Raw genomic sequence first — 24,985 nt, 5'->3', positions numbered from 1 at the left:
TCCAAATTTCTGAACAATGTCATGAACGTACTTTTCTTGGTGAATTAAAGTCCCGTCCATCTTTTGCTCAACCTGTAAGCCCAGGAAGAAAGTCATCTCCCCTAAGGAACTCATTCAAATCGCTTTTGCATGATCTCAGAAAACTCCTTGCACAGAGTCTCATTCGTGGACCCGAAGATAATATCATCAGCATACACTTGATCAAGAATCAAATCATCCTTCACTTTCTTGACAAAGAGAGTTTGATCAACAATGCCTCTCTTGTATCCATACTTTACTAAATGATCAGCCAGTGTGGCATACCAAGCACGAGGAGCCTGGTGAAGACCATAAAGTGCTTTGTCAAGAATGTAAACGTGGTCAAGATAATTTGGGTCTACAAAACCCGGAGGTTGGCTCACATAAATTTCTTCTTTTACTTTCCCGTACAAGAAAGCAGTCTTCACATCCATCTGATATACTTTGAAATTCATATACGACGCATAGGCCAAAAAGATACGAATTGCTTCCAATCTGGCCACAGGTGCATAAACTTCATCGTAATCAAGTCCTTCTCGTTTCCAAAAACCTTGTACGACCAATCGGGCTTTATTTCTGATGATCACCCCCTTGTCATCTTTCTTGTTACGGAACACCCATTTTGTTCCGATTGGTTTCATGTGATTTGGTTTCTTCACCAGCTTCCAAACGTTTAGCTTCTTGAACTGCAACAGTTCTTCCTGCATTGCTTCAACCCAAGTGTTCTCCTTCAAAGCAACTCTGTAGTCCTTGGGCTCTACCTGCAAAAAGACATCTGTTAATGTTACCAGAGGTGCTGCGTGTTTGAATGCCAGCGGATGGATCTCCAATGATGTTCTCAGTCGGATGTCGGCGATGAATTGGTAACTGTAGAATTTGTTCGACACTCTCGACTGGCGTTGCCTCAAGCTCAATGGTCAGGCTCTCTATGGGATGAAAGACCATGGTCACATCGACAGCGGCATTTGGTTGGGGGTCTCTTGCATCTTCTTCTTGATCAACCAAATGTTCCTGAGCGATGGTGCCTTCCCATAGGTTGTCGTAGAAAGGTACGACGACAGCAGGTACCGATAATGAGTCAATGGTGCGAGAAGTTCCAACAGGAACGGTGTCATTTTGCATATTCTCTTGAATAGCTTCCTCAGCAGATCCATGAACGTCTTCTTCATAGGAAAGTGTAGGAACTGATTCAACTATACTTGGATCATGAGCTGGGGAAGTTTCTATTTGGTGGGTTTGTTGATCCGCCGCTTGAATGGTCTGGTCATTTCCCACATTGTCAGCTGACATAAATGAGTCGGTGTCCGAATCATCTACGTCTTCGACAGCGGGCATTTCGGTAGATTCAGCAGAAGTTTGCACATTGACTTCCGGGACATGTTGATTAACCCCGTGTGGACCATTGAGTGCGGGTGCGGGTGCAGCAATCTGAATATTTGTCAAACCTTTCATAACAGCGTGCATCAAGATTGATTGATCAACAATTGTCGGGGATGGTGCAGAAACAACAGAAGACATCACTGGTGCAGACGGTGGTACATACATTCCTCGAAACTGCCTGAACAAGCCTTCATAATCAAACATCCAATCAGGACAATTGTGTGCATCGGCAGGGTTTAGTTCTTGCCAATCGATGTTGTAGGACTCCAAAATCACTCGGGATTTCTTGTTGAACACACGATAAGCGCTTTTGTTAGCGGAATAACCTACAAAGTAGCACTCATCCGCCTTTTCAGCAAACTTTGAAGTTGTAGCAACATTAGATTGAAGCACTGTGCAAGGACAGCCGAATGTCTTGAAGAAATTAACCCTTGGCTTGTTTCCATAAAAGACTTCATAAGGTGTCTTATTCAGTCTTTTATTCAACAACACACGATTCTGAGTGTAGCACGCAGTGTTAATGGCTTCCGCCCAGAAGAATAAAGGGAGTTTGGAGTATGACAGCATTGTTCTTGCAGCTTCAACTAGTGTACGATTCCGTCGTTCAGCCACCCCATTTTGTTCAGGAGTGTAGGGTGCACTGAACTGATGAAGAATCCCCTTGTTGTGACAGAATTCGTTGACAGCCTTGTTGCAGAATTCCGTTCCATTGTCACTTCTGATGCACTTTACTCGTTTGTCCGTCTGATTCTCAACCAACACAATGAATCTGATAAGAAACTGAGATGTCTCATCCTTGTGACCTAGCAGAAAAGTCCAACTGAAACGCGAGTAATCATCAGTAATAACCAGACAATAGGCTTTTCGACCTATTGCCATTGGTTGAACAGGACCAAAAAGATCCATATGCAACAGTTGAAGAGTGGAGTTCATGGAATTGACCATCTTAGGGCGGTGAGGTAGTTTGTGCTGTTTGCACTTAGAGCAAGATAAACATTTTTCAGCACAATGAAATGATTTTACAGGCAAGCCCCTCACATGATCACCTTTAACTAACTTATTCAAGTTCTTAAAGTTTACATGCCCTAGACGTCGATGCCATAATGATGAGTCGTTCTCCGAGGCCTTGGACATCAAACAAGAAGCAGAACGCATGGAATAATTGCTTCTCGTGTCCAGAAAGTATGCGTCATTGTGCCTTGGAGTACGTAACATGATCCACTCTTCCAGGACTTTAAAACCTGGTTTAAGAATAAGACATTCATTTTCAGTGAAAAGAGTTGAAAATTTCTTATCGCAGATCTGAGAGACACTGAGTAAGTTGTGATTGAGTTGTTCCACAAGATTGACTTCGTCAAAGGTCAATGTGCCATTGGAGACCTTGCCTTGTTTCGTGATTTCTCCTCCTATGTCACCAGCAAAGGAAACATGTCCACCATCGAAGGGATTTATATCGAACAATAGGGACTCATCTCCTGTCATATGTCGGGTACAGCCGCTGTCCAAGTACCAAATACTGTTGACAGGCCTTCCAGACTAACCCTCATCAAGGTGTGATGCACAAGAATCGGCAACAGAAGATGAAGAGGGTTCATCGTTTGAAGTGAAAGCCATGCTAGCCATATTTAGAGGATTCTGCAACTCTTGAAACTGTTCGTCCCAATTCATATCGGTGTGGATTTCTGTTTGAGAAACAAGGGCTCTTGAATTTGAGCTTGAGCTGCCCTTGTATGAACTATGATCGATCCTTTGAGCTGAGTTGTTTGCCTTTTGATCCTCAGGCCTCTTTCCAGCAGCTTTTGTGTCCTCTTCTTCAGTTACTTCTGTCACCTGTATATCGTTTGCTGGTTTGGGAGGATTTGTGCATTCTCTAGCAAAATGACCCATCTCTGCACAGTTGTAGCATCGAAGCTTGCTCTTGTCAAACCAATTCGCTTTCTTTCCGAATCATTGAAGCTGTCTTTTCCGTAGGTTTTGATGAAGTTGGTGGCCCTTTGCACAGCCATGGCCATCTGATACTTGATGTCCATTTTCTCAAGATCCTTTTGATTTATGTCTTTCAGATCACCTATTTCAAACTGAGCAGGTAACAAGTTCCCTTGCAACAGCTCTTCATGACAAGACAGAAAAGCTTTAATGAGTGTCACATTTGAATCATTTAGCATGGGAATTGCTTCACAATAGCTGGATGGCTTGTTTGCTTGAGGTTTTGTTGCAGAAATTCCATGTGCTTTCAGAGCTTGAGCAACTGCACTGTCAACTGCTTTTTTGAAATGAACTTGCACTGGATGGAGTTGATGGATTGCTGGTCGAGATGAAAGCGGTTTATTGTGAAGGGACAGTTGGTGAGTACTTGGGATTGGTCATGGGATATACATTCGGTTGGGGTTTGCTGACAAAGGCTGTTGGCACACTTGAGGATGTAGAACTTACTCCGGCTTGATTCAGAGAATTCATGTGATTGTTCATCCTCATCTGTTCATCCATTTCGAATGATTTGATGGTGGATATTAGTTCACCATTTGTCATCCCATTTAGATTTGTGGTTCTCTTGATAGTTATTGTGTTTACACTCTAGCTGTAAGGCAAAGAGTTCATCAACTTGTGATTTACCTCAGTGTTGGGAATGTTAACACCTGCAGCTCTTACCTTGACCATGAGCTTCTCAACCTTTTCACTAAGTCAAGCACAGCTTCACCTTGACGATGGTTGAACATATTGAATTCTTCCTTCAACAGTGCCTTCTTGTTTTCTCTAATTTCGGCATTTCCTTCAACCATCTCAACAAGAGCTTCCCATAATCCCTTGGCACTTCTGTGTTCTCGTAGTGTTTCTGTGATTTCATTTGACAGACAGACTGTCAACAACAGAAATGCTTTCTTATCTTGTGCTAACTTATCCAAATCATCTTGATCATAATTCTCCGGTGCCTTAGGTTGTTCCCCAGCATCAGTTCGAGTTATTGGAACATGAGGACCAACTTCAAAACATCTCATTAAATCAGTTTCAGTTAATGAGATGAAGTTCATTAACCTCCATTTGAAATCAATGAAGTTATCGTCTAAGGTCATAAACTTAGGAGGTTTCTGAGGGGTTCCCACTTGATTTTCTAACAGCAAATAACCCTTCAATAATTCTAAATCAGTACTAGCCATGGTGTAAATCTTCAAAAGAACTTAATCTTCCAAACAGTTAACTTTTTCGCTTAAATAGCCTCAAGCTAAGCGAAAGAAACTCAGGCGAAGCGAAAGAAACTTAAGCGAAGCGAAAGACTTTCAAGCGAAGCGAAAGAAATTCAAGCGTAGCGAAATACTTTCAAGCGAAGCGAAAGACTTTCAAGCGAAGCGAAAGAAACTTAAGCGAAGCGAAATTGTCCAGAAAGAAAATCTTCCTTAGGATCTGTTCCACCCACTTTTGTCAGTTCAAGTATGATGTTTGGTACAATGCTTACGCGAATCGAAATTTTTACTTTTCAAACTAACAAACTTGAAACCCGTAAACACCACTTTATGAAGTTGTTGCCAATTCTTTTTGTATTTTTGATAATTTTCTTTGCCAAGAACACTTGAACACTTATCTTCTTCTTTTCAAGATCAAAACTCAAGGTTGTGATCCAAAAACCCTCAACTAGTGAGCCGAAGCTCTGATACCAATTGTAGGTCCCAAGTCGGGTGGATCAAACAACGTCTTTGGATCAACCTAACTTAGTGCTAGCGGAAATCACACTAAGCAACCAAGAGGTCTCGGATCTTGAGTTTATCTTCGGTTAAGAAAAGGAGAGGTTAGAGAGAGAGAAAGTGATAGAGTTCTTGCAAAAGGTTTTCTTTTGTATATCAAACTTCAACAACTTCAACCCCCCCCCCCCCCCATTACTTCTCATGGCATGTTCCCTATTTATAGGGAAGCATGCATGAGAAGTATGATATGTCAAATGCCCAATGGGCTTCTTTACAATGGACCGTGGCCCAACAATATACAAAATGACCCGTAGGCCCAAACATATAACTTAAACAATACAAAAGACTACATATACAAAATGGGACTAACAAGTTGTAGGCTATATAATTAGCCATGAAGTTCTTGTCTTATATTATGAATGAAATATATGAAATTCGTCTAGTTTCCATGCATAGTTCTTCTGGTTTCTCTTTAGTTTTTTGGTGATTTCTTCAAGAACCACATTGTGGTGAAGGCACGCAAGGAACGCACCTTGGAAAAGGTAAGTTTCATTTAATCTTCTGAAATTATACTGTATTATCTTCTACTAGTAGGAAACCTGTGCGATGGGACGGAATCTCCATGCATATGTGTGTTCATTTCGAATTGATTGTATTAATAAGAAAATGTTACTAAACTCATGTAAATCACGTTTTCGTATCCTCTACCATTATCGTCGATCTATAAACGGGTATGAATTTTTTAATATGGAAACATGTCCTGCTTCTATGGTTTTCCTATTGTTATGTTTTAATATTAAACCATGTTTTCTGTGTGATGTGTGTTCAAATAAACTATAACATTGTTGTAAACGTATTTTTGTTGTTTTATGTATTGTACGTGTTAAGTGTTTACTAACTAACTAGCCAATATATAGAACAAACTATGTGGAAAAAAAAAGAACAAGAAACATGTAATTTCTTCAATTCACGTACGTACAATTAAACATGAACACTTTATTCGGAAAGCATATCAAGCATTGAACAATACATTTCATTATCGGTTTAAGGGCTATTGGTAAAGTTGAAGCTTGCACAGGAAGTCTTCTTGCTTAGCAATGATGAACTGAACCCAAGAGTCGAATTCTGTAAATCAAATTCTAGAAAGTTGTCCTCAAACTGAAACGTCCCAATAACAATTGGATGTTCACTTGTTGCACCACCGTCAACAAAAGCAAGACACGCCACATCGTTTGTTATTTGCTTGATAGAGTTAGCTGTGGAAACAGTCCACTTCTTCCCACCCGGGAGGTTGAAATCGATATCAGGAACCTTTAAACCAGTGGTGGAGGTGCTGAAACAAAGGCCAAACGGAGCGACTGGCTTTGCAGGACGCAATCGTTTGTAACCATGGAAAACCTCCTAACCACACTGTTATAAATGTCTGTTCTAAGAGCGGTGTAAGGGTCAATTGTACTAAGCTTGGTAGTGGTGTTTGCTGGAATATTGATAGATCTCTTTTTTATTACAATGCTAATGACACTGATAAAGTATCCAAAAGAATCTTGTTGTTTTAGCAACGGAGTATAAGAAAGATAGCTTCTTACGTCGACATTTGATTGAGGAAGAAGGTAATAAGGACCGGTTCCAAAGAATAGAACGCCAGGGGCAGACGGCTTGCTTGGAAAGCACAGCGCTAACGTATTTTTAAGAGGTCCTAACAAGTACATTGGGAGGGCATAATGTGAGGTAGAAAACGCCATGACACCGGTAACATTTGCAGGAAATGACTCTAATGATGAAGAATGAACACATGCCGCATTAGGGTATACACCATAATATAAATCAAAAAAATCTACACCAACAATTCTACCGTCGCTTGTGCTTAGTGTGAAAGTGTCATAATTGAGATCACCTTGGCTACATGAACCGGTCACAGGGTTAACCACATTGACCGGGCATGTACAGCATCCCCAATAAGGTAACGTTGAACTATTGGTTTCTGGCTGGCAAGAAGGATTCTTATAAGAGAAAGAGTTCGAACATCTGTGCACTGATAGTCTTCACAAGAAACGGGATCTGTGCAAACCTCGTTGGAAGGACAATGGGTAAAATATGTATCAAAATGCACGATGCACTTGTGCCATATGAAGGGAGCGTCGATGTCTATAATTAAATTTTCATGCGAGAGTTGGTTGTTCTGAGTGGGTGACATGACTCGGACACTGTAAAGAGGCTTAGCAGCATCGGTATGTTTGATAACCGGAGCAACTACAGAAGTGTATGGTTGAGCATGAGTAGTAATAGCTTCATGTTCAAGATAGATAAAAGCTAGAACTATAACGAGTAGTTGTAAAAGCAAATACATTTTGTATGATTGTACTTTTGGAAATAGCATATATCCAACATATTTATATAACTATTTGAAGATGTGGTCAAATTAAATGGGACACTTTACGTGTCCAAGGCATAGAGTACAATAGTATTTGATGTTAAACTTACCTTTTGAGGTCATATAACCATGAATTTATTATAAAAAGACATGGACTCATCACCCATGGACATGTCACAATTTTGGGGTATAAGCTTACAAACATGGCCATAGGCACAAGTTGCATAAATAATTCTAGGCATCCATGGCTACCATGAGTGTAAACAAGCCAAAGTGTTTGAGTGTTAGTGTTTTACTTCGGATCTACTCTTTAAAATTTAAATCGAGGTGATCTTACCCAATCTCAAACCCAAGCTCGAATCTAAATTGATACTCAGTTAATTTAATGAGTTAGAAACCATGTATCGAGCATAATCATACTCGCCTACGTAAATTGTTGGATGTATTGGCTTCTGCTGCACTTTGGACAACAGGCTCTAGACAAGAGGCGCGGGATAGGGCAGGCATGCATAACTCGTTCACTAGTTTACTTTAATCTTGTTGTCTATATAAATGAATTATATGAACTGTAGGTCACACTGACCGGACCACAAAAATCTTGCTATCCATAGATATCCCTAACATAAACGAGTTTAACATTCATAAAGTATAATAATTAGATTTCATATAATCGACAGAATTCTTATAAATAAGAATTCACATGCTAAATGCACAAATTTCACTCTTATCAATCAATTCTCAATCTTTTACCTATATGATCTCATATCGCGTGACATGTACAGTCAAATTAACAAATTTTAATGTATGTTTTCAACTCATTAACGGGTGTTAACCTATTTTCATCAAAATTTCTTTTTTAATTAATCTAAAATGGTTTGGTCACAACCAATTTTATACAAACTATATACTATTTCAATTACATCATAACAGGAAAACCAAAAATCGATAAAACTGGCTGAAACCAAACCATAGTTGCATACTTACATCTACTCTTCAATTAACGAAGTATAATTTTCTAGATTATTAGCTTCCTTAATTCATCCTATATGGACAAATTAATAAGTTTGTGTTGGATCACATGAACACTCAAGCTCTAACTTTTTGACCGTTGAAATAGTCAACTTGACTATTCTTTCGAACACATGCTGGGATTAACCATCTATCACTCATTAATTAGATACCCCTCAACTTTCATGACGAAGTGCAAAAATTTTTTTTTAAAAATAACACCTTCTCTAAGCGTTTTATGTATTTAGATACACCTACAATGCCCCTAGTCCAAATAAATTTTTGGGATACTCTGAATTTTTATTCTAGATCCGCCAAAAAGTTTAAGAATGATATTTCCCGTTCCTTGAGGATATTACTCTTAACCAATTTTTTTTCAGCTGTTAGGACTTGAGTAAATTTTTAATGAATTCAATTAAGAAAAGTTAAAATTGAATGTATATGGAGCTTTCTGCTGTTAAAAGCTAAATCAGGTTTGTTATGATTTTAATCTTTTGATATGCTGTTATCATTGCTATGATTTTAATCTTCTAAGTTTCATGAGAAGCAGGTTGCGTTTGATTTGTTTTTAAACGATGTCTACACGATGAAGTTGCGAATCATCCATTGTAGAAACAACCGGTATAATTTAAATCTAGTAGCATTTATTTAATCTAATAATTCATGTATCAACTCATGTAATATATGGGTTACTAACTTAATATGATATATAAATGGAGACATCATGATTAGAGGCTTATATATTTCTTGAATTCACATATGTCTAAACAAGAAATCTTTATTCATAAAGCATAGTTATAGCTTAAGGACCGTGGATAAGCGTAAAATTGAAGTTTGCACAAGAAGTCTGTTTACGTAGCAACGAAGAACTGAACCCAAGAGTCGAATTCTCTAAATCAAATTCTAGAAAGTTGTCCTCGAACTGAAACGTCCCAATCAGGATTGCAGGTTCACTCATTGCACCACCATCAACAAACGCCAGACACGCCACCTCGTTTGTTACTTGCTTAATGGAGTTAGTTGTAGATACGGTCCACTTCTTCCCATCTGGAAGGCTGAAATCGATATCAGGAACTCTTAAACCAGTGGTGGAGGAGTTGTAACAAAGACCGAAGGGCGCAACTGGCTTTGCAGGTGGTAATCGTTTTGTAACCATAGCAAACCTCGGGGAAGAAGATAATAAGGACCGGTTCCAAAGAATAGAACCCCTGGGGCAGACGGCTTGCTTGGAAGACATAGCGCTAATGTTCTTTTAAGAGGTTCATATAAGTATCTTGGGAAGGCGTATGGCGAGGTAGAAAATGCCATGACACCAGAAACATTTGCAGAAAGTGATGCAAATGATGAAGAAGGAGCACATGCCGCATTAGGGTATGCGCCATAAAAACCATCAAAAGTGTTTCTACCATCACTTGTATTAACTGTGAATTCGTCATAATTGAGAAGGGCTTGGCTGCATGAACCGGTCACAGGGTTTACCACATTGACCGGGCATGTACAGAATCCCCAACCAGGTAACGTCGAACTATTGGTTTCTGGATGGCAAGAAGGATTCTTATAAGAGTAAGAAGTTCGGACATCTGTGCATTGAAATTCTTCACAAGAAACAGGAGATGTACAAAGCGTGTTGCTAGGGCAACTGCCTGGATATATGTTCCATTGCACAATGCAGTCGTGCCATATGAAGGGAGCATCGATGTCTATAAGGAAGTTTTCATGCATGAACTGCATGTTTACATAGGCTGTCATGATCTGAACACTATAGAGAGGCTTAGCAGCATCAGTATGTTTGTTAACTGGAACTACTATGGAAGTGTATGGTGGCACGTACGCAGCGATTGCTTCATGTTGATTAGCTATGAGAGCTAGAATGATAACAAGTATTTTTAGAGGCAAATACATTTTTGTATGTATGTATGTATGTTTATTTTAAAAACTGTAGATTTGATAGAGCATATATCCATCCAACAGATACATATATAGGTATGTCAAGTACTCAAGGGGCATATTTTGTTCTTCTGGTACCAATTTGGAAAGTTATTTGTAATGAGAAGCAAGATCAAGAATTGGTCAAATTTAGTGTGACACTTTACGTGTCCAAGGCATAAACTTTTGACATTGCTTCTGCACCACAAAACTGCATTTATAATCTAGGTACTAGTTATTACAATTCTAGAATGTATAATGGATTATACCAGTGTAGGATCAATCGCTCTCTAATAGATAATTCAAGCCATGTTCGAACATATGCAATTTATTAGTGGTTGATTGTGCTTTAAAGTACAAGATCTTTATTGTTAAGTTAAAACTAGATGTTAAGCTCACGCGATGTACTTTGTAACGCGTGTTGCACCGGTGACATTAATGTGGTTAAGTACATAAAAAGATATATATAAAATGCTACATATGTTATTCGATCGATATCGGTTTCATTCTTCATTATTCCAGCATGTTACCGCCTGTCAACGAGTAGAAGAGTAGAAGAAAGTTTAAACTTTTTTAATGTAAAAGAGTTGAATATGCATGTCAATTTAGTATGAAAATAGAGTTAATACTTTTTTTTAATCTCCTAAACGGCTAGAAAACGACTATATATACATATATCGTTGCTACCAGCATTCACCCTCGATGGCTTCACGCATAGTTCCAATGCCACCGGATCGATTAAGTTCAATGAGAGTTCATTAGAGTTGTCATCTATCATTTTTCTAATCATTCTTACATTTCTTAACACTTCTTAGGCGAAATGAATATTTTATTTGATCCTTCCCCATATATATCTAATTATCTTGTTCATAAATAATAACGACTTGAGCCTATTAAGACCCGTTTGAGCTTGTAATATTTTTTCATAATTCAAATCGAACTTTTAGACATAGAGTTTGAAACGAGACAAGCTTATAGCCAAACTGGAACATTTGTAGTACGTCTAGGTATTCTTTGTTATAAGTAACTTACCCAAGACTCTTGCTTTGTCCTTTTGACCGTTGACATAGTCAACCTGACTTTTTGGTTGAACAGTGAACACATGCCAAGACTAACAATGTATCACTCGTTAATTAGATACCATGTGTATCTAGTATCTACAAGTCTACCAGACATATAGACAGCACTACGTGTATACTACACAAACTATGTTAGGATTCTACATAGTATACCTAACATGAACACTGCTAAAATAAATGGAGAACTTAATGTCATATTATGGATTTTTGAAAATGGATTCTTTTCATGGATAATCTTTGTAGTTATACGCTTAGAAAAAGAAAGAAAAAAGACCTCAACATTTTAGTTAGTTTTAGGTCTTCAAACACGTTGAGCCGGCCCTGCGCTTTGCCCATGAAGAGCTCACGTCCAAAACGCGTTGGTGATTTAAGAGGCGGGATATTTACTTATGAACCAAGGATCTCTCATGTCCACGGCCGATGTGAAATTCGCCTAGGGTGTTACATTATATATATATACAAAATGAATCAAAAACTAAACATGTTAGGCTTTCCTCGATGGCTAGCGCCAGGTACACGGACATGCGTACTATGATGATCATCATCATATGGGCATTATGTGTGAGATTCTGTGTTACAGAAGGTATGGCGTGCGTTAATTTCTTAGGAAACTATAGGCCAACTGTCGAATTGGCCGCTCATTTTCATTTCGCTCTTTTGTAAAATCTCTTTCTTTCTCTTTCCCCCTCACAACGCCTGCCGCTTGGGCCATGTTCAAAAGCTTACATTGCAAGCTTGTGTCAATGTGTCATGTTCCTGGGGTCCGTGACTTATTCTTATAAAGTGATGGTTATATGACCCAAAAAGTTTATCAAAAGCTCACATTGCAACTTGCAAGGTTGTGTCATGTACTCTATGCCTTGGACACGTAAAGTGTACACCAAAGTATGAACACAAAAAAAATAAAAGAATAAATATTGGCAAACAATTTTATGTGTTCAGATTACAAATTGCCTTTTAAAATTGGTCAGAATAAAATAAATTACGCCCATATATGACATGCCTATATAAATTTGTTTGCTAGCTCTTTCCAAAACCACAACCTAGAAATAAAACATATATACAAACATACAAAATGAATTTGCTTCTACAACTACTCATTATCGTTCTAGCCTTTATCTCGGTTGAACATGTAGCTATTACTGTTTATGCTCAACCATACACTTCCATAGTAGCTCCTATTAACAAGCACACCAATGCTGCGAAGCCTCTCTATAGTGTCAAGATAACAACATTGGCGCCTGCAAACTTCCTTATCGATATCGATGCTCCCTTCATATGGTACAACTGCATCGTGCAATGGAATAGATATTTAACCGATTGCCCTTCCAACACAGTTTGCACAACTCCAGTTTCCTGCATAGCTTATCAGTGTGAAGATCTTCGAACTTATACTTACTCTTACAAGAATCCTTCTTGCTCTGGAGAGCTCGGTTGGGGGTGTACATGTCCTATCCATGTCGTGGACCCTGTGACTAGTTCATGTGACCAAGCCATTCTCAATTATGATCATTTCACAATGTACACAAGTGATGGTAGAATGGTTGGTGTAAACCCTAATGCGGCATGTGTTACTCCATTATTTGCGTCGTTTCCTGCAAATGTTTCAGGCGTCATGCATTTTCTTCCTCACCTTACGCCTTGCCAGCTTACTTTTCTCAACAAACATTAGCACTATGCATTCCTAGCAAATCGTCTGCCCGTGGGGTTTTATTCTTCGGAAATGGTCCTTATTACCTTCTTCCCCAATCGAAGGTCGATATAAGAAGCTATCTTTCTTATACTCCGTTGTTAAAGCATCAAAATTCTTTTGGATACTTTATCAGTGTCAATAGCATTGTCATTAAAAATAGATCTATCAACGTTCCAGCAAATACTACTACCAAGCTTAGTACAATTGACCCTTACACCACTCTTAGAACCAATATTTATAACGGTGTGGTTAGAAGGTTTTCATTGGTTACAAAACGACTCCTTCCTGCAAGCCAGTCGCGCCCTTTGGACTTTGTTTCAACATCTCCACCACCGGGTTAAAAGTTCCTAATATCGATTTCATACTCCCGGATGGGAAGAAGTGGGTTGTACCCACCGCTAACACCATTAAGAAAATAACAAAAAAGGTGGCGTGTCTAGCGTTTGTTGATGGGGGTGCAACAAGGGAACCTGCAATTGTTATCGGGGCGTTTCAGTTCGAGGACAACTTTCTAGAATTTAATTTACAGAATTCGACTCTTGGGTTCAGTTCATCATTGCTACGCAAGAAAACTTCTTGTGCAAACTTCAACTTTACTCCTACCAACAACCCGTAAAGTTGTAATGTAATGTATTGCTCAACGTACAGTTGATATAAATTCTGAATAAAGATTTCACGTTTAAATGTATGTGAATTCAAGAAATAAAGAACCCGTTAATTGAATTTTCCATGTGTCTTTTTTACATTTGTTCTCTCATTTAATCTTGTTTTGCAGTTGTGACGGAGGTGGCTGCCACCTTATAGTGTTCTCGGTTTCTCGCTTAAATCTTTAGTTTTGGCTATGATGACGCTCCGCTATTTGGCGTGGCAAACTATGTTGCAATCATGGTGGAGATCTAAGCCTCGGGTAATCACACTCGATTAGCATTCGAAATCTGGTTTGACTTAACGTTTATGCATATATCAATTGCTATTTTACGCTTTATGCAGACTCAATGCTGTTTCGTTCTTTATATGTGAACTCTCGTAGATTGCTAATGCTGTTATAGTGTGGTTATATATTTTTATTCTTTTCATCTGTATTTTGATTAACGTTTAGATTTTCAAATGTTTACACGTTTGTTTTATAATGTCACAAACCAGGCATAACGTGCCGGTTATAGAAATTCATTATTTAAAATTGTATAAAAACATGTCTAATGTTATGTTATCATGAATAATTTAAAAGTTGCTTAAATAATTAGAGAAAAGAAAAATAAACATGTGAAATCTAAAAAAGAAGTTAAATAATAAAAAACTTTAAATTAATTAATTAATTAAATAAAAAGGAAAAGGATTTTCTTAGAGCATTCTCAATCCGTTCCCCATCTCTATCCCTATAATTACACTAAAAAACACTACATTTCTCTCTCATGCTTAATTAAATAGTATTTTTTATACATTTATCATTACAGTTTTCTCTCTTCTCTACTCACAACCAATCCAACAAATATTAAAAAATAAATAGGGAAAACAATGTTTCCCCAAATTTACAAAAAAATCACTACATTTCTCTCTCCACCCTATAATTTACACTCACAACCACTCATCACCCCACCCTATAATTTACAAACTTCCCTCACATATTTATAGAGAATAGGATGAGAATGCTCTTAAAACACAAAAGCTGAGCAACTTGTGTGTTGCTTCTTTTGGTTTACCACATGCATCTTGTGAAGTGAAAAAAAAAAGTAATAAAACAGTGTCACATGATAGGTGGCCAACTGGAGAGAAACAACACCGGAGCAAGGTTTCAAGAACGAGTATGACAAAGCAAATCATAAAAAGATGTAAAAAAGGAAAAGAGAAGGCACCTGTTGATCAGCGCCACTCAAACAACAGTCACCATAGCGAAAAGAAGGATGGAACTACCGGAGGACCACAAGATTGACACGAAGCTATGGATTACGATGACTGGGCGAGTGGATCGATGTTAATATTAAGAATGATTATAAACTATGAATTTGAATTTTTTTAAGAGCGTTTGGTGGGTGTTTTTGAATCTTTCTTTACAGACGTTTGAGTCTCAACCAAATTTATTTATACACATACTTATGAGTCTCGAGACACAAAAGAAAAAAAAAATGCTTGTTTGTTGACCCAGATCTGACCCATATTTGGCCCAAGTAGCCCATAACCATGTTGTGACTTGTGACCATATATCTTGTTTAATATTAAGAACATGACAAATAAGGACCATACATCTAATTTCTCTATAGACTTCGATTCATATATGGTTCGACCTAGGGGATGTATGGGTCAATTTGAGTCGACTTGGACTAAAAACTATAACCATATTGAAATGTCAGCTAATTGATAACGACACCATACACGATCGGTTATGGTAGTTTCAGACTTCGGTTAATCATCTTTGAAGGTTATAGAAAGTCGGTTATAGGGCCGGGTAACCATAAATATAGGCCTATCTAAAAATATCTCAAAAAAATATAATTGATCATTATGTAATCGTGAAAGTTTGGGCTTGAAATTTTTTTATCATGGAATAAACTGTTATTACATGTATATAATTGGTCGTTTTGACGGGTATGAAAACCTTGTTAACCATAACAACCCACTATTGTCGGTTTTTAGAAAATCATAAAACCAACCTACTGGTTTTTTGTACAGTTTGGTTTAACTGGTTAATTTGTTTATAATTCAATTAATTCGTTTTTCTACATACCTCTGCTTCAACCATCAGTTAAAATCTTAATGAAATTTGGATTATAGCCATCCCTTCCTTTTTGTGATTACTTGTGAATTAACACATGCTTTTAAAAAGGGTAATTCGAGTTATATATTGTTTAGGTAATAACTCGTTTCAATATTCTACATGAATAGTGAAGAAAAAAAATCTTTAAGATGTCCGGGGTTGGTTGGCAAGTTTATGCTCAATAATTAAAAGACCTGGCCGTTTAAGAGGTGGTTTTTGAGTCATTCAGCATGAACTTATCATTAAGAGGTTTCATAAACTATGTAGATATATTTTTTTAATGAATCAAACACATTCTACCTTTAATGGAATTAGTAAAAGGCTATCAAACAACCCCGGAGATGAAGATTTAGATAAAGAAGAGAAACAAAAGACATCTTTGTTCATTTAAAGACATAGGCTTCAATACGAGTGCTTTAAATCTCGTTCAATTAACAGGTCACATTTGAGGTATATGTTTTTAAGTAGGGAAAATTCTCGAAATATCTATTCTACCAAAGGAATCAAGATTTGGTCCTTTTGACCAAAGTTATCCCCAAACGACCATCGCGCTTGCCGTCGATTCCTTCCTTATTTTTTGTTAGACCACGGTGTTCTTATCCAATCGATAGAAGCCATGTGTGTTATAATTATAAGTTTACAAGTGAGGGTCGACTTTAAATGTATAATCTCTTATTTAAATATAAAATATGATTTATTTTTATCTACGTGTTAACGTAAGTTTTACTTAATCCAAGCCAAGTCAAATTTATATCGCAACGTTCAATATAAACCCGACCCGACCCGACCCGACCCGACTCCACTCTACTTGGTAACGAGTAAATGCTTAGCTAAAAAGTTAACGCTCAAGGGAATCAGGTTCCACCTACATTCAGTTAAAACCCTAATTCTGCGTGTAACGTTCGTCACTCATCTTCACCGCCGAATTTGCAGACGATTCAATTCAGCGGCTAGCTAAGCTAATATTCACCACCATCAGTCTCTCAACAGGTAGTAGGTTTCATTGTCTCGATTACGAAACTGATTGTTTGAGCTTTAATTAGGCCGTTTTAGTGTATTCATTCGTGATTGTTAACTGATTATAATATAGGATTATGAATCAGTTAGTTTTGTCATAGATAACAACGAATTTGATTTGGTTAATTGTTAATTAAACCTAGAAGCATTCTGTTGAAATCGCCGAACACATTGAAAACAGAAATGATGCTGTTACTCTATGCGGTTAGTATTGGTGATATGTCGATTATCGGTCCCCAAGCAAATTATAGGTACTGAACTATCGATATTATCGGTGACTAGTATATGACTGATATTGACCGATATTTTATCAATATTTGACCGATATTTTGGATGCCTTGGTTGATGTGAATTCGGAGGAAGATTTCATGGCTTACGATAATATCATGTTTCAAATATTGGCACTTCTGAGTTTTGACTTTTGATATTACTATTAAGTTTGTATATGTTTATGTTTTTATACATGTATATATATAAATTCTGCATGATATTAAAATTTCTGGTATCTCAAATATTGATCCTTGACCGATATTCGATTTTTTACCAAATTAACTGCATAGCCGCTTAGCCATTACTCACAACTCTCTTTTGTTCTTCAGAGGATTAGGTCTTCAATCGAAAGAAATGGAAGATGTATGTGAGGGGAAAGATTTCTCGTTCCCAAAACAAGAGGAAACGGTCCTGCAATGGTGGACTGAAGTCAAAGCCTTCGAAACGCAGCTCGAGAAAACCAAACACTTACCGGAATACATCTTCTATGATGGGCCTCCATTCGCCACCGGCCTCCCGCACTACGGCCACATCTTAGCCGGAACCATTAAGGATATTGTTACACGGTACCAAACCATGACGGGTCACCACGTCACTCGTCGGTTCGGGTGGGACTGTCACGGGTTACCCGTGGAACATGAGATTGATGTGAAGTTGGGGATTAAGAGCAGAGAGGATGTGTTGAGGATGGGGATTGGTAATTATAATGAGGAGTGTAGGAGTATTGTTACTCGATATGTCGGCGAGTGGGAGAAGGTGATTACAAGGACCGGGCGGTGGATTGATTTTAAGAATGATTATAAGACCATGGATTTGAAGTTTATGGAGAGTGTTTGGTGGGTGTTTTCGCAGTTGTTTGAGAAGAATCTTGTTTACAGAGGGTTCAAGGTTAGTTAGTGATTTACTGACATTTGGTGCATTTGGTTTTGTCTTGATTGGTGTTGTAGAACTCGTTAGACGCTAGTTGGGCGGTGGGGGTACCGACAATAGTAATGAAAAGTTGCATATAAAAGTTGTTCACATTGTATAGTATAAACATAAACAATTAAATGCAAACATAACAAATAATTGAGAAATACCAATAACTGGGGTTAACGGGTTAAAACCAAGGTCCGATTAAAACTAATTAAAATTGATTTGAGTCAGATTTGGAATTAGTTACACCGATTAGCTGAAAATTAATTGTAACCCGCTGACTAGTGATTAATCATGATTCTTACAATACTGGTATTGATGATATGCTTGAATGTATGTTTATGTGGTTTTATGTTTTGTTTTGACAGGTGATGCCTTACAGTACTGGCTGCAAGACTCCACTGTCGAATTTTGAGGCTAATTCAAACTACAAGGTTTGAAATGTTACTGCTAAGGTGTTGATGTTGATGAATTATGAATATACAATTATATTAAAGTTGATCAAAATGTTGATGGTGCTTTAGTCTAAATGAAATGGTTTATGAATAGGCCTGTAAACGAACTGAATTTTCATGAACTGTTCGGCCGGGAAGTTCATTTATGCTTGTTTATCTATAAACGAACGAAAATGAGCATTTTTCTTTTTTTTTTTAATTAAACGAGCGAACACGAACACACGTTTTGTTTGTGCATTTATGTTCATGGACGTCCGCTTATATTCGTTCATGAACATTTGTTTATGCCCGTTTAATGTAAAATAACTACGTAAGTAGTTTGGTCAATTATGTTATTTTGCGTTCGTTTGATGTTTGTTTTACTATGTTTGTTTAAGACTTAAGTTTGTTTTTGCTCATTCGTGAATTGTTTGTTTAGGTTTTAAACGAATGAACGAACATGAACATGCCTGTTTTCTTAATGAACGAACATGAACACAAAAAAATTTGTTTGATTACATGTTCGTGTTTGTGTTCAGTTAAAGTAAATGGTCAAACATGAGCATGCCCCTATTCGTGTTCGTTTGGCCTGTTTACAGGTCTATTTGTGAATGTATATAAACATGCCAACTATTTTTGAGCAGGAAGTGCCAGATCCTGAGATAATGGTGACTTTTCCGGTTCTTGATGATCAAGATGGTGCTTCGTTTGTTGCATGGACAACCACACCATGGACACTTCCTAGTAATCTTGCACTTTGTGTCAACTCAAATCTCGTGTATGTTAAGGTTAGTTGCTTATTATGCTTTAGTCAAGTTGTATTTTTAATAGTGCATACATTTTTCAAGACTGTTTTGATTGTTTTTGTAGTCTATTAATGCATTTATTATTGATAAATCAGGTGAAGAGCAAATCGAATGGAAAAATCTATATTGTTGCTGAATCTCGATTATCCGAGCTTTCTGTAGAAAAGGCCAAAAAAGGAACACCTAATGGGGGTGTTGATGAAAAGGCAAAGGGCGCAAGTGGAAAATCTAAAAGTTCTGTGGTTGCTTATGAAGTTTTGGATAAATTTCCCGGATCTTCACTAGTGGGCAAAAAGTGTGTTTTTATGCTAATTTTACTTGATTTTTTTTTGTTTAATGTTGGTAAATTTCTCAAATTTTGTAAAACATTGTATTGCAGGTACGTGCCATTATTTGATTACTTTAAGGACTTTTCAGAAACAGCTTTTAGAGTTGTTACGGATGATTATGTAACTTCCGATAGCGGAACTGGAATTGTGCATTGTGCTCCTGCATTTGGTGAAGACGATTATCGTGTTTGTATTGAAAATAAAATAATTAATAAGGTGTGACACGCATGATAATTACAGATAGTTTCTTATTCTAGTGTATTCATACTGAAAATTTGCCTTTTTCCAGGGAGAAAATCTGGTTATGCCAGTTGATGACGATGGCTGCTTTACAGAGAGAGTTTCTGATTTCAGTGGACGTTATGTCAAAGAGGCCGATAAAGATATTATTCAAGCAGTGAAGGCAAGAAATATTTAAAGTCATAAAACATAAATTGTTGCAACATATTAATTTATTATTTATTTTTTGTTCAGGAAAAAGGCAGGCTGGTAAAGTCTGGAAGCTTCACTCATTCATATCCGTTTTGCTGGAGATCTGATACTCCTCTCATCTACAGAGCTGTTCCCAGCTGGTACATGTTTAAATTATTATTTGTTTAAGAATTTCTATAGTTAGTCTTAATTCTTTGTTTCCTGTTTAAGGTTTGTTGCGGTAGAGAAGTTGAAAGATCAGTTGCTGGAGAACAATGAGAAAACACATTGGGTTCCTGCTTTTGTAAAGGTTACATTTTTCTAAACACTTTTTTCTTAATGCTAACAATATAAAGCTCGTATTAATAAATATTGAATATACAGGAAAAACGGTTTCACAATTGGCTAGAAAACGCAAGAGATTGGGCCATTAGTCGAAGTAGGTTTTGGGGAACTCCACTTCCTATTTGGATCAGTAAGGATGGCGTGGATATTGTAGTTATCAGTTCTGTTGAAGAACTTGAAAGACATTCAGGACAAAAGGTTAATTGTTGACTTTTCTTAGTGAACCTTACACTTTGAGTCAATTCAGATTTTTGGTAATTAATATTAATAATATTAAACGTGTGCACAGGTTACTGACTTGCATCGCCACAAAATTGATCACATCACAATTCCCAGCCCTCGTGGCCCAGAGTTTGGAGAGCTTCACCGTGTAGAAGATGTAAGCCAATTATTTAATGACCTCTTTTTTTAACCATTTTGTTTTATAATTATTTTAATTCTTTGTAATTTTAGGTATTTGACTGCTGGTTTGAGAGTGGGTCCATGCCATATGCGTATATTCACTACCCGTTTGAAAATAAAGAATACTTTAACAAGAATTTTCCTGGGCATTTTGTTGCCGAGGGTTTAGATCAAACTCGTGGATGGTTTTACACTCTCATGGTCCTCTCTACTGCATTATTTGAGGAACCTGCGTTTAGGAATCTCATTTGCAATGGCCTTGTGTTGGCTGAAGATGGTAAAAAAATGAGTAAAAGATTAAAGAATTATCCTTCTCCTATGGAAGTCATTGATGATTATGGTGCTGTAAGTGCTTCATCTGAAATACGTTAAAAGGAATTTATATTTTACAACAGAAACTTATGCTGTTTTTATCTTTAAAGTTCTTGATCTGAATTTGTTAGATTCTTAATGTTTACAGGATGCGCTACGATTGTACATTATCAATTCTCCAGTAGTACGAGCAGAGCCTTTACGTTTCAAAAAGGATGGAGTTTATGGTGTGGTGAGTAGTCTTTATTAGCTTATTGTTAATCTTCACTTTTTTCTATTTGTTTTTATTCTTTTGCTGATTTGAAAGTTAACCTGTGTAGGTGAAAGATGTGTTTTTACCATGGTATAACGCGTATAGGTTTTTGGTTCAAAATGCAAAGAGACTTGAGGTGGATGGACTTGAACCGTTTGTCCCTCTTGACCGAGCTACTATTATTAACTCAGCTAATGTGCTCGACCAATGGATCAACTCAGCCACTCAGAGTCTGGTTCATTTTGTTAGACAAGAAATGGATGCTTATCGACTTTATACAGTAAGTTTGTTATCTAGGTTTTTTGTTTATATGGTCATACGATTCAATGATTCATGCCTACTTAATAATCTGTAATTACATTTGCAGGTGGTTCCTTATCTCTTGAAGTTTATTGATAATTTAACTAACATTTACGTACGGTTCAATCGAAAAAGACTAAAAGGGCGTACCGGAGAACAGGACTGCAGAACTGCACTTTCCACTCTATACCATGTATTGATTTCTTCCATCTATTTAACAACTTTACTTTTATTTTTTAACTGGGATTTGTGTTTAGTTTTGATTTTTGACAATGGTCTGTAGGTGCTTTTAACTTGTTGTAAAGCAATGGCTCCATTCACACCGTTTTTCACCGAGGTTCTTTATAAAAACTTGAGAAAAGTATCCAACGGATCAGAGGAAAGCATTCACTTTTGCAGTTTTCCTGAAGTAGAAGGAAAAGTAAGTGGTTTTATTTGACAAAAAAAGTGTTCTTAGTCTTCATAAATTTGTGAAATATTTATATGAATAATAATTTTGTGTTTCAGGGTGGTGATCGTATTGAACAAAGTGTTAGCAGAATGATGACAATCATTGATCTTGCACGTAATATTCGCGAGCGCCACAACAAACCTTTGAAAACTCCACTCAGGTAATAAAAAGTTACTAGTGAGTATTTAGAACCCTTTAGTTATGTGTTGGTTAACTAAATAAACAGTTAGCTAAATTAGGAAAAATTTGGTTATTTTATTAAGATTATATTTATAATCATATATGGCAATATTATTTATAGTATTTAATATGTAACTTAACAAATATAAGCTTGTTAGACAAAGGGGTCAATCCAACCCGACCTGTTTTTCTCATGACCGAAATTGCTTAAGTACCTAACCGCACATGTTTACAGGGAGATGATTGTTGTACATCCAGATGCTGAGTTTGTTGATGACATTGGTGGCAAACTAAAAGAGGTCAGAACTGACATGCATTCATATAATATCTTTTTTGCATCACTATTAATTATGACCGTTATCATCTTTGTATTACATTTTTATTCATTGTAATTATTTTGTTTGCTTTTCATCACAGTTCGTGTTAGAGGAGCTTAATGTTAAATCCGTTGTGCCATGCAATGATCCTTTGAAGTATGCTTCCTTACGTGCTGAACCTGATTTTAGGTACTAAAAAGTTCTGTTTTTTCTTTATTCTCAATTTTTAATTATTTTATGCGTTACTAATGAAATAAACTCTCATTTACTGCATTTAATGTAACAGCGTGTTGGGTAAAAGACTGGGAAAATCAATGAGAGTAGTTGCAGATGCAGTGAAGGCAATGTCACAAGAAGACATTTTATCTTTTGAAAAATCAGGAGAAATCACTATTGCTACCCACTGCTTAAAGCTCACTGATATCAAGGTAAGTGACCGGTTCCCTATTTTAAAAACATTTTTTACTTTCAAAATGAAATTTCTATCTATTTAACATTTATGTTTAATTTGTAGATTGTGCGTGGATTTAAACGTCCTGATGGTTTGACAGAAGAGCAAATGGATGCAGCTAGCGACGGTAAGTAAGCTGGCATTTTTATGACATGTTTTTATAATTATTAATATTCCTTTGTGTAACTATTGGGTTTTTCTTAATCATTTAGGTGATGTTTGGGTTATCATTGACTTGCAACGTGACGATTCATTGGTTGAAGCTGGATTTGCACGTGAGGTATCAATATACCGCCCCCCTTGTTTTATATTAGAAATACAACATTTTTGCGTTTTAGGATGTCACGTGAATTATAAATTTAATACTTTTATAGGTTGTTAACCGAATCCAAAAGTTGAGGAAAAAATCCGCACTTGAACCCACTGATGCAGTGGAGGTCTACTTTAAATCATTGGATGAAGATGCATCCGTTTCTGCAGAAATGTTAAAATCCCAGGTAATTCTTGAACCCACCAACATGTGCTTTCTTTAAGAAACAATTCAGATTATTATTTGTGATAACATCGTTTTTTAGTTAACGTTTGGTAATATCCTAATTTTGTTTACAGGAAGCATACGTCAAGGAGTCACTTGGCTCTTCTCTACTCCAGTTTAACATGTTACCTAAACATGCTGTAAGATCTCTCAATTACAAAGCTATATGTGCCGCTAAACGTTTTTATTTATTTCTGTTACAATTTTCTTAATATCTTAATTGCGTATTTGTTTTCTGATACTACCTTTGTTTTCCAAATTTGTAGGTTATCATTGCTGAAGAGACCTACAAGAACATTTCAAATTGTGACTTTCAGATTACTTTGTCAAGAGCAGCACTAGTATTTAACGAGAAGGGCAATTCTTGACTTATATACAGGTCAACTCTTGCCCGCCTAGCTAGATTACAACTATGCATTTGTCAATATTATACACGCCTTTTTTTGAAAACATTTGTTTTTTTTTTGGACCAGGTAATACGAAGTATGCACAGGCACTACAGGTATATCTCTTGTCAAGGGACCACGGCAATCTGAAGTCTGAATTTCAGCTGGGAAACGGGAAGGTTCGTGTTCATGATCGTAGTTTTTATATTACTTTTAGTTTATAAAATATTAATGAATTTGAAATTTGTTGGCTTGCAGATTACAGTGAGCTGCATTGAAAACCAGCCTGCTACTGATGTGGTCTTGGGAAAACACGTGCACTTGACCGTTGGTGACTATTTTGCAAGCACAAAAGCTCTGTGATGAAACTTTTTAATACATTTTTTGACATACGATTACAAGTTTGTTTTAAGTAAACTTCACATATTATCGTTGTATTGCCGTGACTAAAAAAAGAAAAACGTGTTTAATTTTAGCAGAAAATGAGGAAAGCATTGCAACCTATTGTGTGGTATATTTGTTTCTGCGTCTTTGGTATAATTTGTTTAGCATGACTGTGGGACCCAACTGGGCCCGGGCTTGGTCCCGGATCACTTTAGCATGTTGTCTTAAACAACCTGGTTCTTGTGATACCAAGTCATGGTTAGGACCAGTCTAGGTTTTAGATAGACTGCGTATCTACTTTTTTGTATTAATAGTTTATCCTTTTGGTTGCATTTTTAGTGTGGTCTATTTACATTGATATGGTTTTGTTTGTACAATGTTTTATTTGTTCAAATTCAATTGGTAAACTACTAAACTAACATGGATTCATTTTGGATTATTACTGTCAACTTATCAGTGTTCTTATTGTCATATTTTCAAGGCACATGCTTACTTTTGCCCTACAATTTCTAACCAATCATATATAGGTCCCTCATATAGAGGTTGCAATTCTGATTCACTTGTATACAAATGGGTCTATTTG

The 24,985-nt window shown here is 36.9% G+C and overlaps 1 protein-coding gene and 3 pseudogenes across 2 annotated transcripts; 2 read left to right on the top strand and 2 right to left on the bottom strand.

Moving 5' to 3' along the window:
• Positions 1-6,119: 6,119 nt before the first annotated feature.
• LOC143630872 (gamma conglutin 1-like) lies at positions 6,120-7,422 on the bottom strand (annotated as a pseudogene).
• Positions 7,423-9,256: 1,834 nt separating this feature from the next.
• On the bottom strand, positions 9,257-10,384 carry LOC143630925 (gamma conglutin 1-like). Its single transcript, XM_077099809.1, has 2 exons — positions 9,661-10,384; positions 9,257-9,619 (listed from the first exon to the last, which is right to left on the bottom strand). Exons 1-2 carry the CDS (start codon positions 10,354-10,356, stop codon positions 9,257-9,259), a joined length of 1,059 nt encoding a protein of 352 aa, XP_076955924.1. The 5' UTR covers positions 10,357-10,384.
• A 2,150-nt stretch (positions 10,385-12,534) lies between these two features.
• On the top strand, positions 12,535-13,768 carry LOC143630924 (putative aspartic proteinase GIP2; annotated as a pseudogene).
• A 3,755-nt stretch (positions 13,769-17,523) lies between these two features.
• On the top strand, positions 17,524-24,431 carry LOC143630962 (isoleucine--tRNA ligase, cytoplasmic-like; annotated as a pseudogene). The gene is made up of 26 exons (XR_013153267.1): positions 17,524-18,079; positions 18,475-18,540; positions 19,185-19,328; positions 19,442-19,641; positions 19,726-19,891; positions 19,965-20,078; positions 20,150-20,247; positions 20,318-20,396; positions 20,471-20,629; positions 20,721-20,810; positions 20,885-21,178; positions 21,294-21,377; positions 21,466-21,678; positions 21,766-21,891; positions 21,982-22,119; positions 22,206-22,309; positions 22,565-22,628; positions 22,747-22,835; positions 22,933-23,074; positions 23,161-23,224; positions 23,310-23,377; positions 23,472-23,594; positions 23,707-23,772; positions 23,899-24,011; positions 24,106-24,197; positions 24,277-24,431. The product of XR_013153267.1 is annotated as an isoleucine--tRNA ligase, cytoplasmic-like (transcript).
• The last annotated feature ends 554 nt before the right edge of the window (positions 24,432-24,985 follow it).

The sequence above is a fragment of the Bidens hawaiensis genome, unplaced genomic scaffold (genome assembly GCF_021521415.1).
Source record: "Bidens hawaiensis isolate Kalapana, Puna unplaced genomic scaffold, B.hawaiensis_p1.1 tig00005851_1, whole genome shotgun sequence".
Classification (NCBI taxonomy): domain Eukaryota; kingdom Viridiplantae; phylum Streptophyta; class Magnoliopsida; order Asterales; family Asteraceae; genus Bidens; species Bidens hawaiensis.
This window is presented reverse-complemented; position numbering and strand designations above follow the sequence as displayed.

Excerpts from the sequence above, each read along its gene's own strand:
- LOC143630925 (XM_077099809.1), bottom strand. The coding sequence starts at position 10,356 with ATGTATTTGCCTCTAAAAATACTTGTTATCATTCTAGCTCTCATAGCT. Across the intron at positions 9,620-9,660 it reads GCAAGCCGTCTGCCCCAGGG|AGGTTTGCTATGGTTACAAA; the intron begins GTTCTATTCTTT and ends TCTTCTTCCCCG.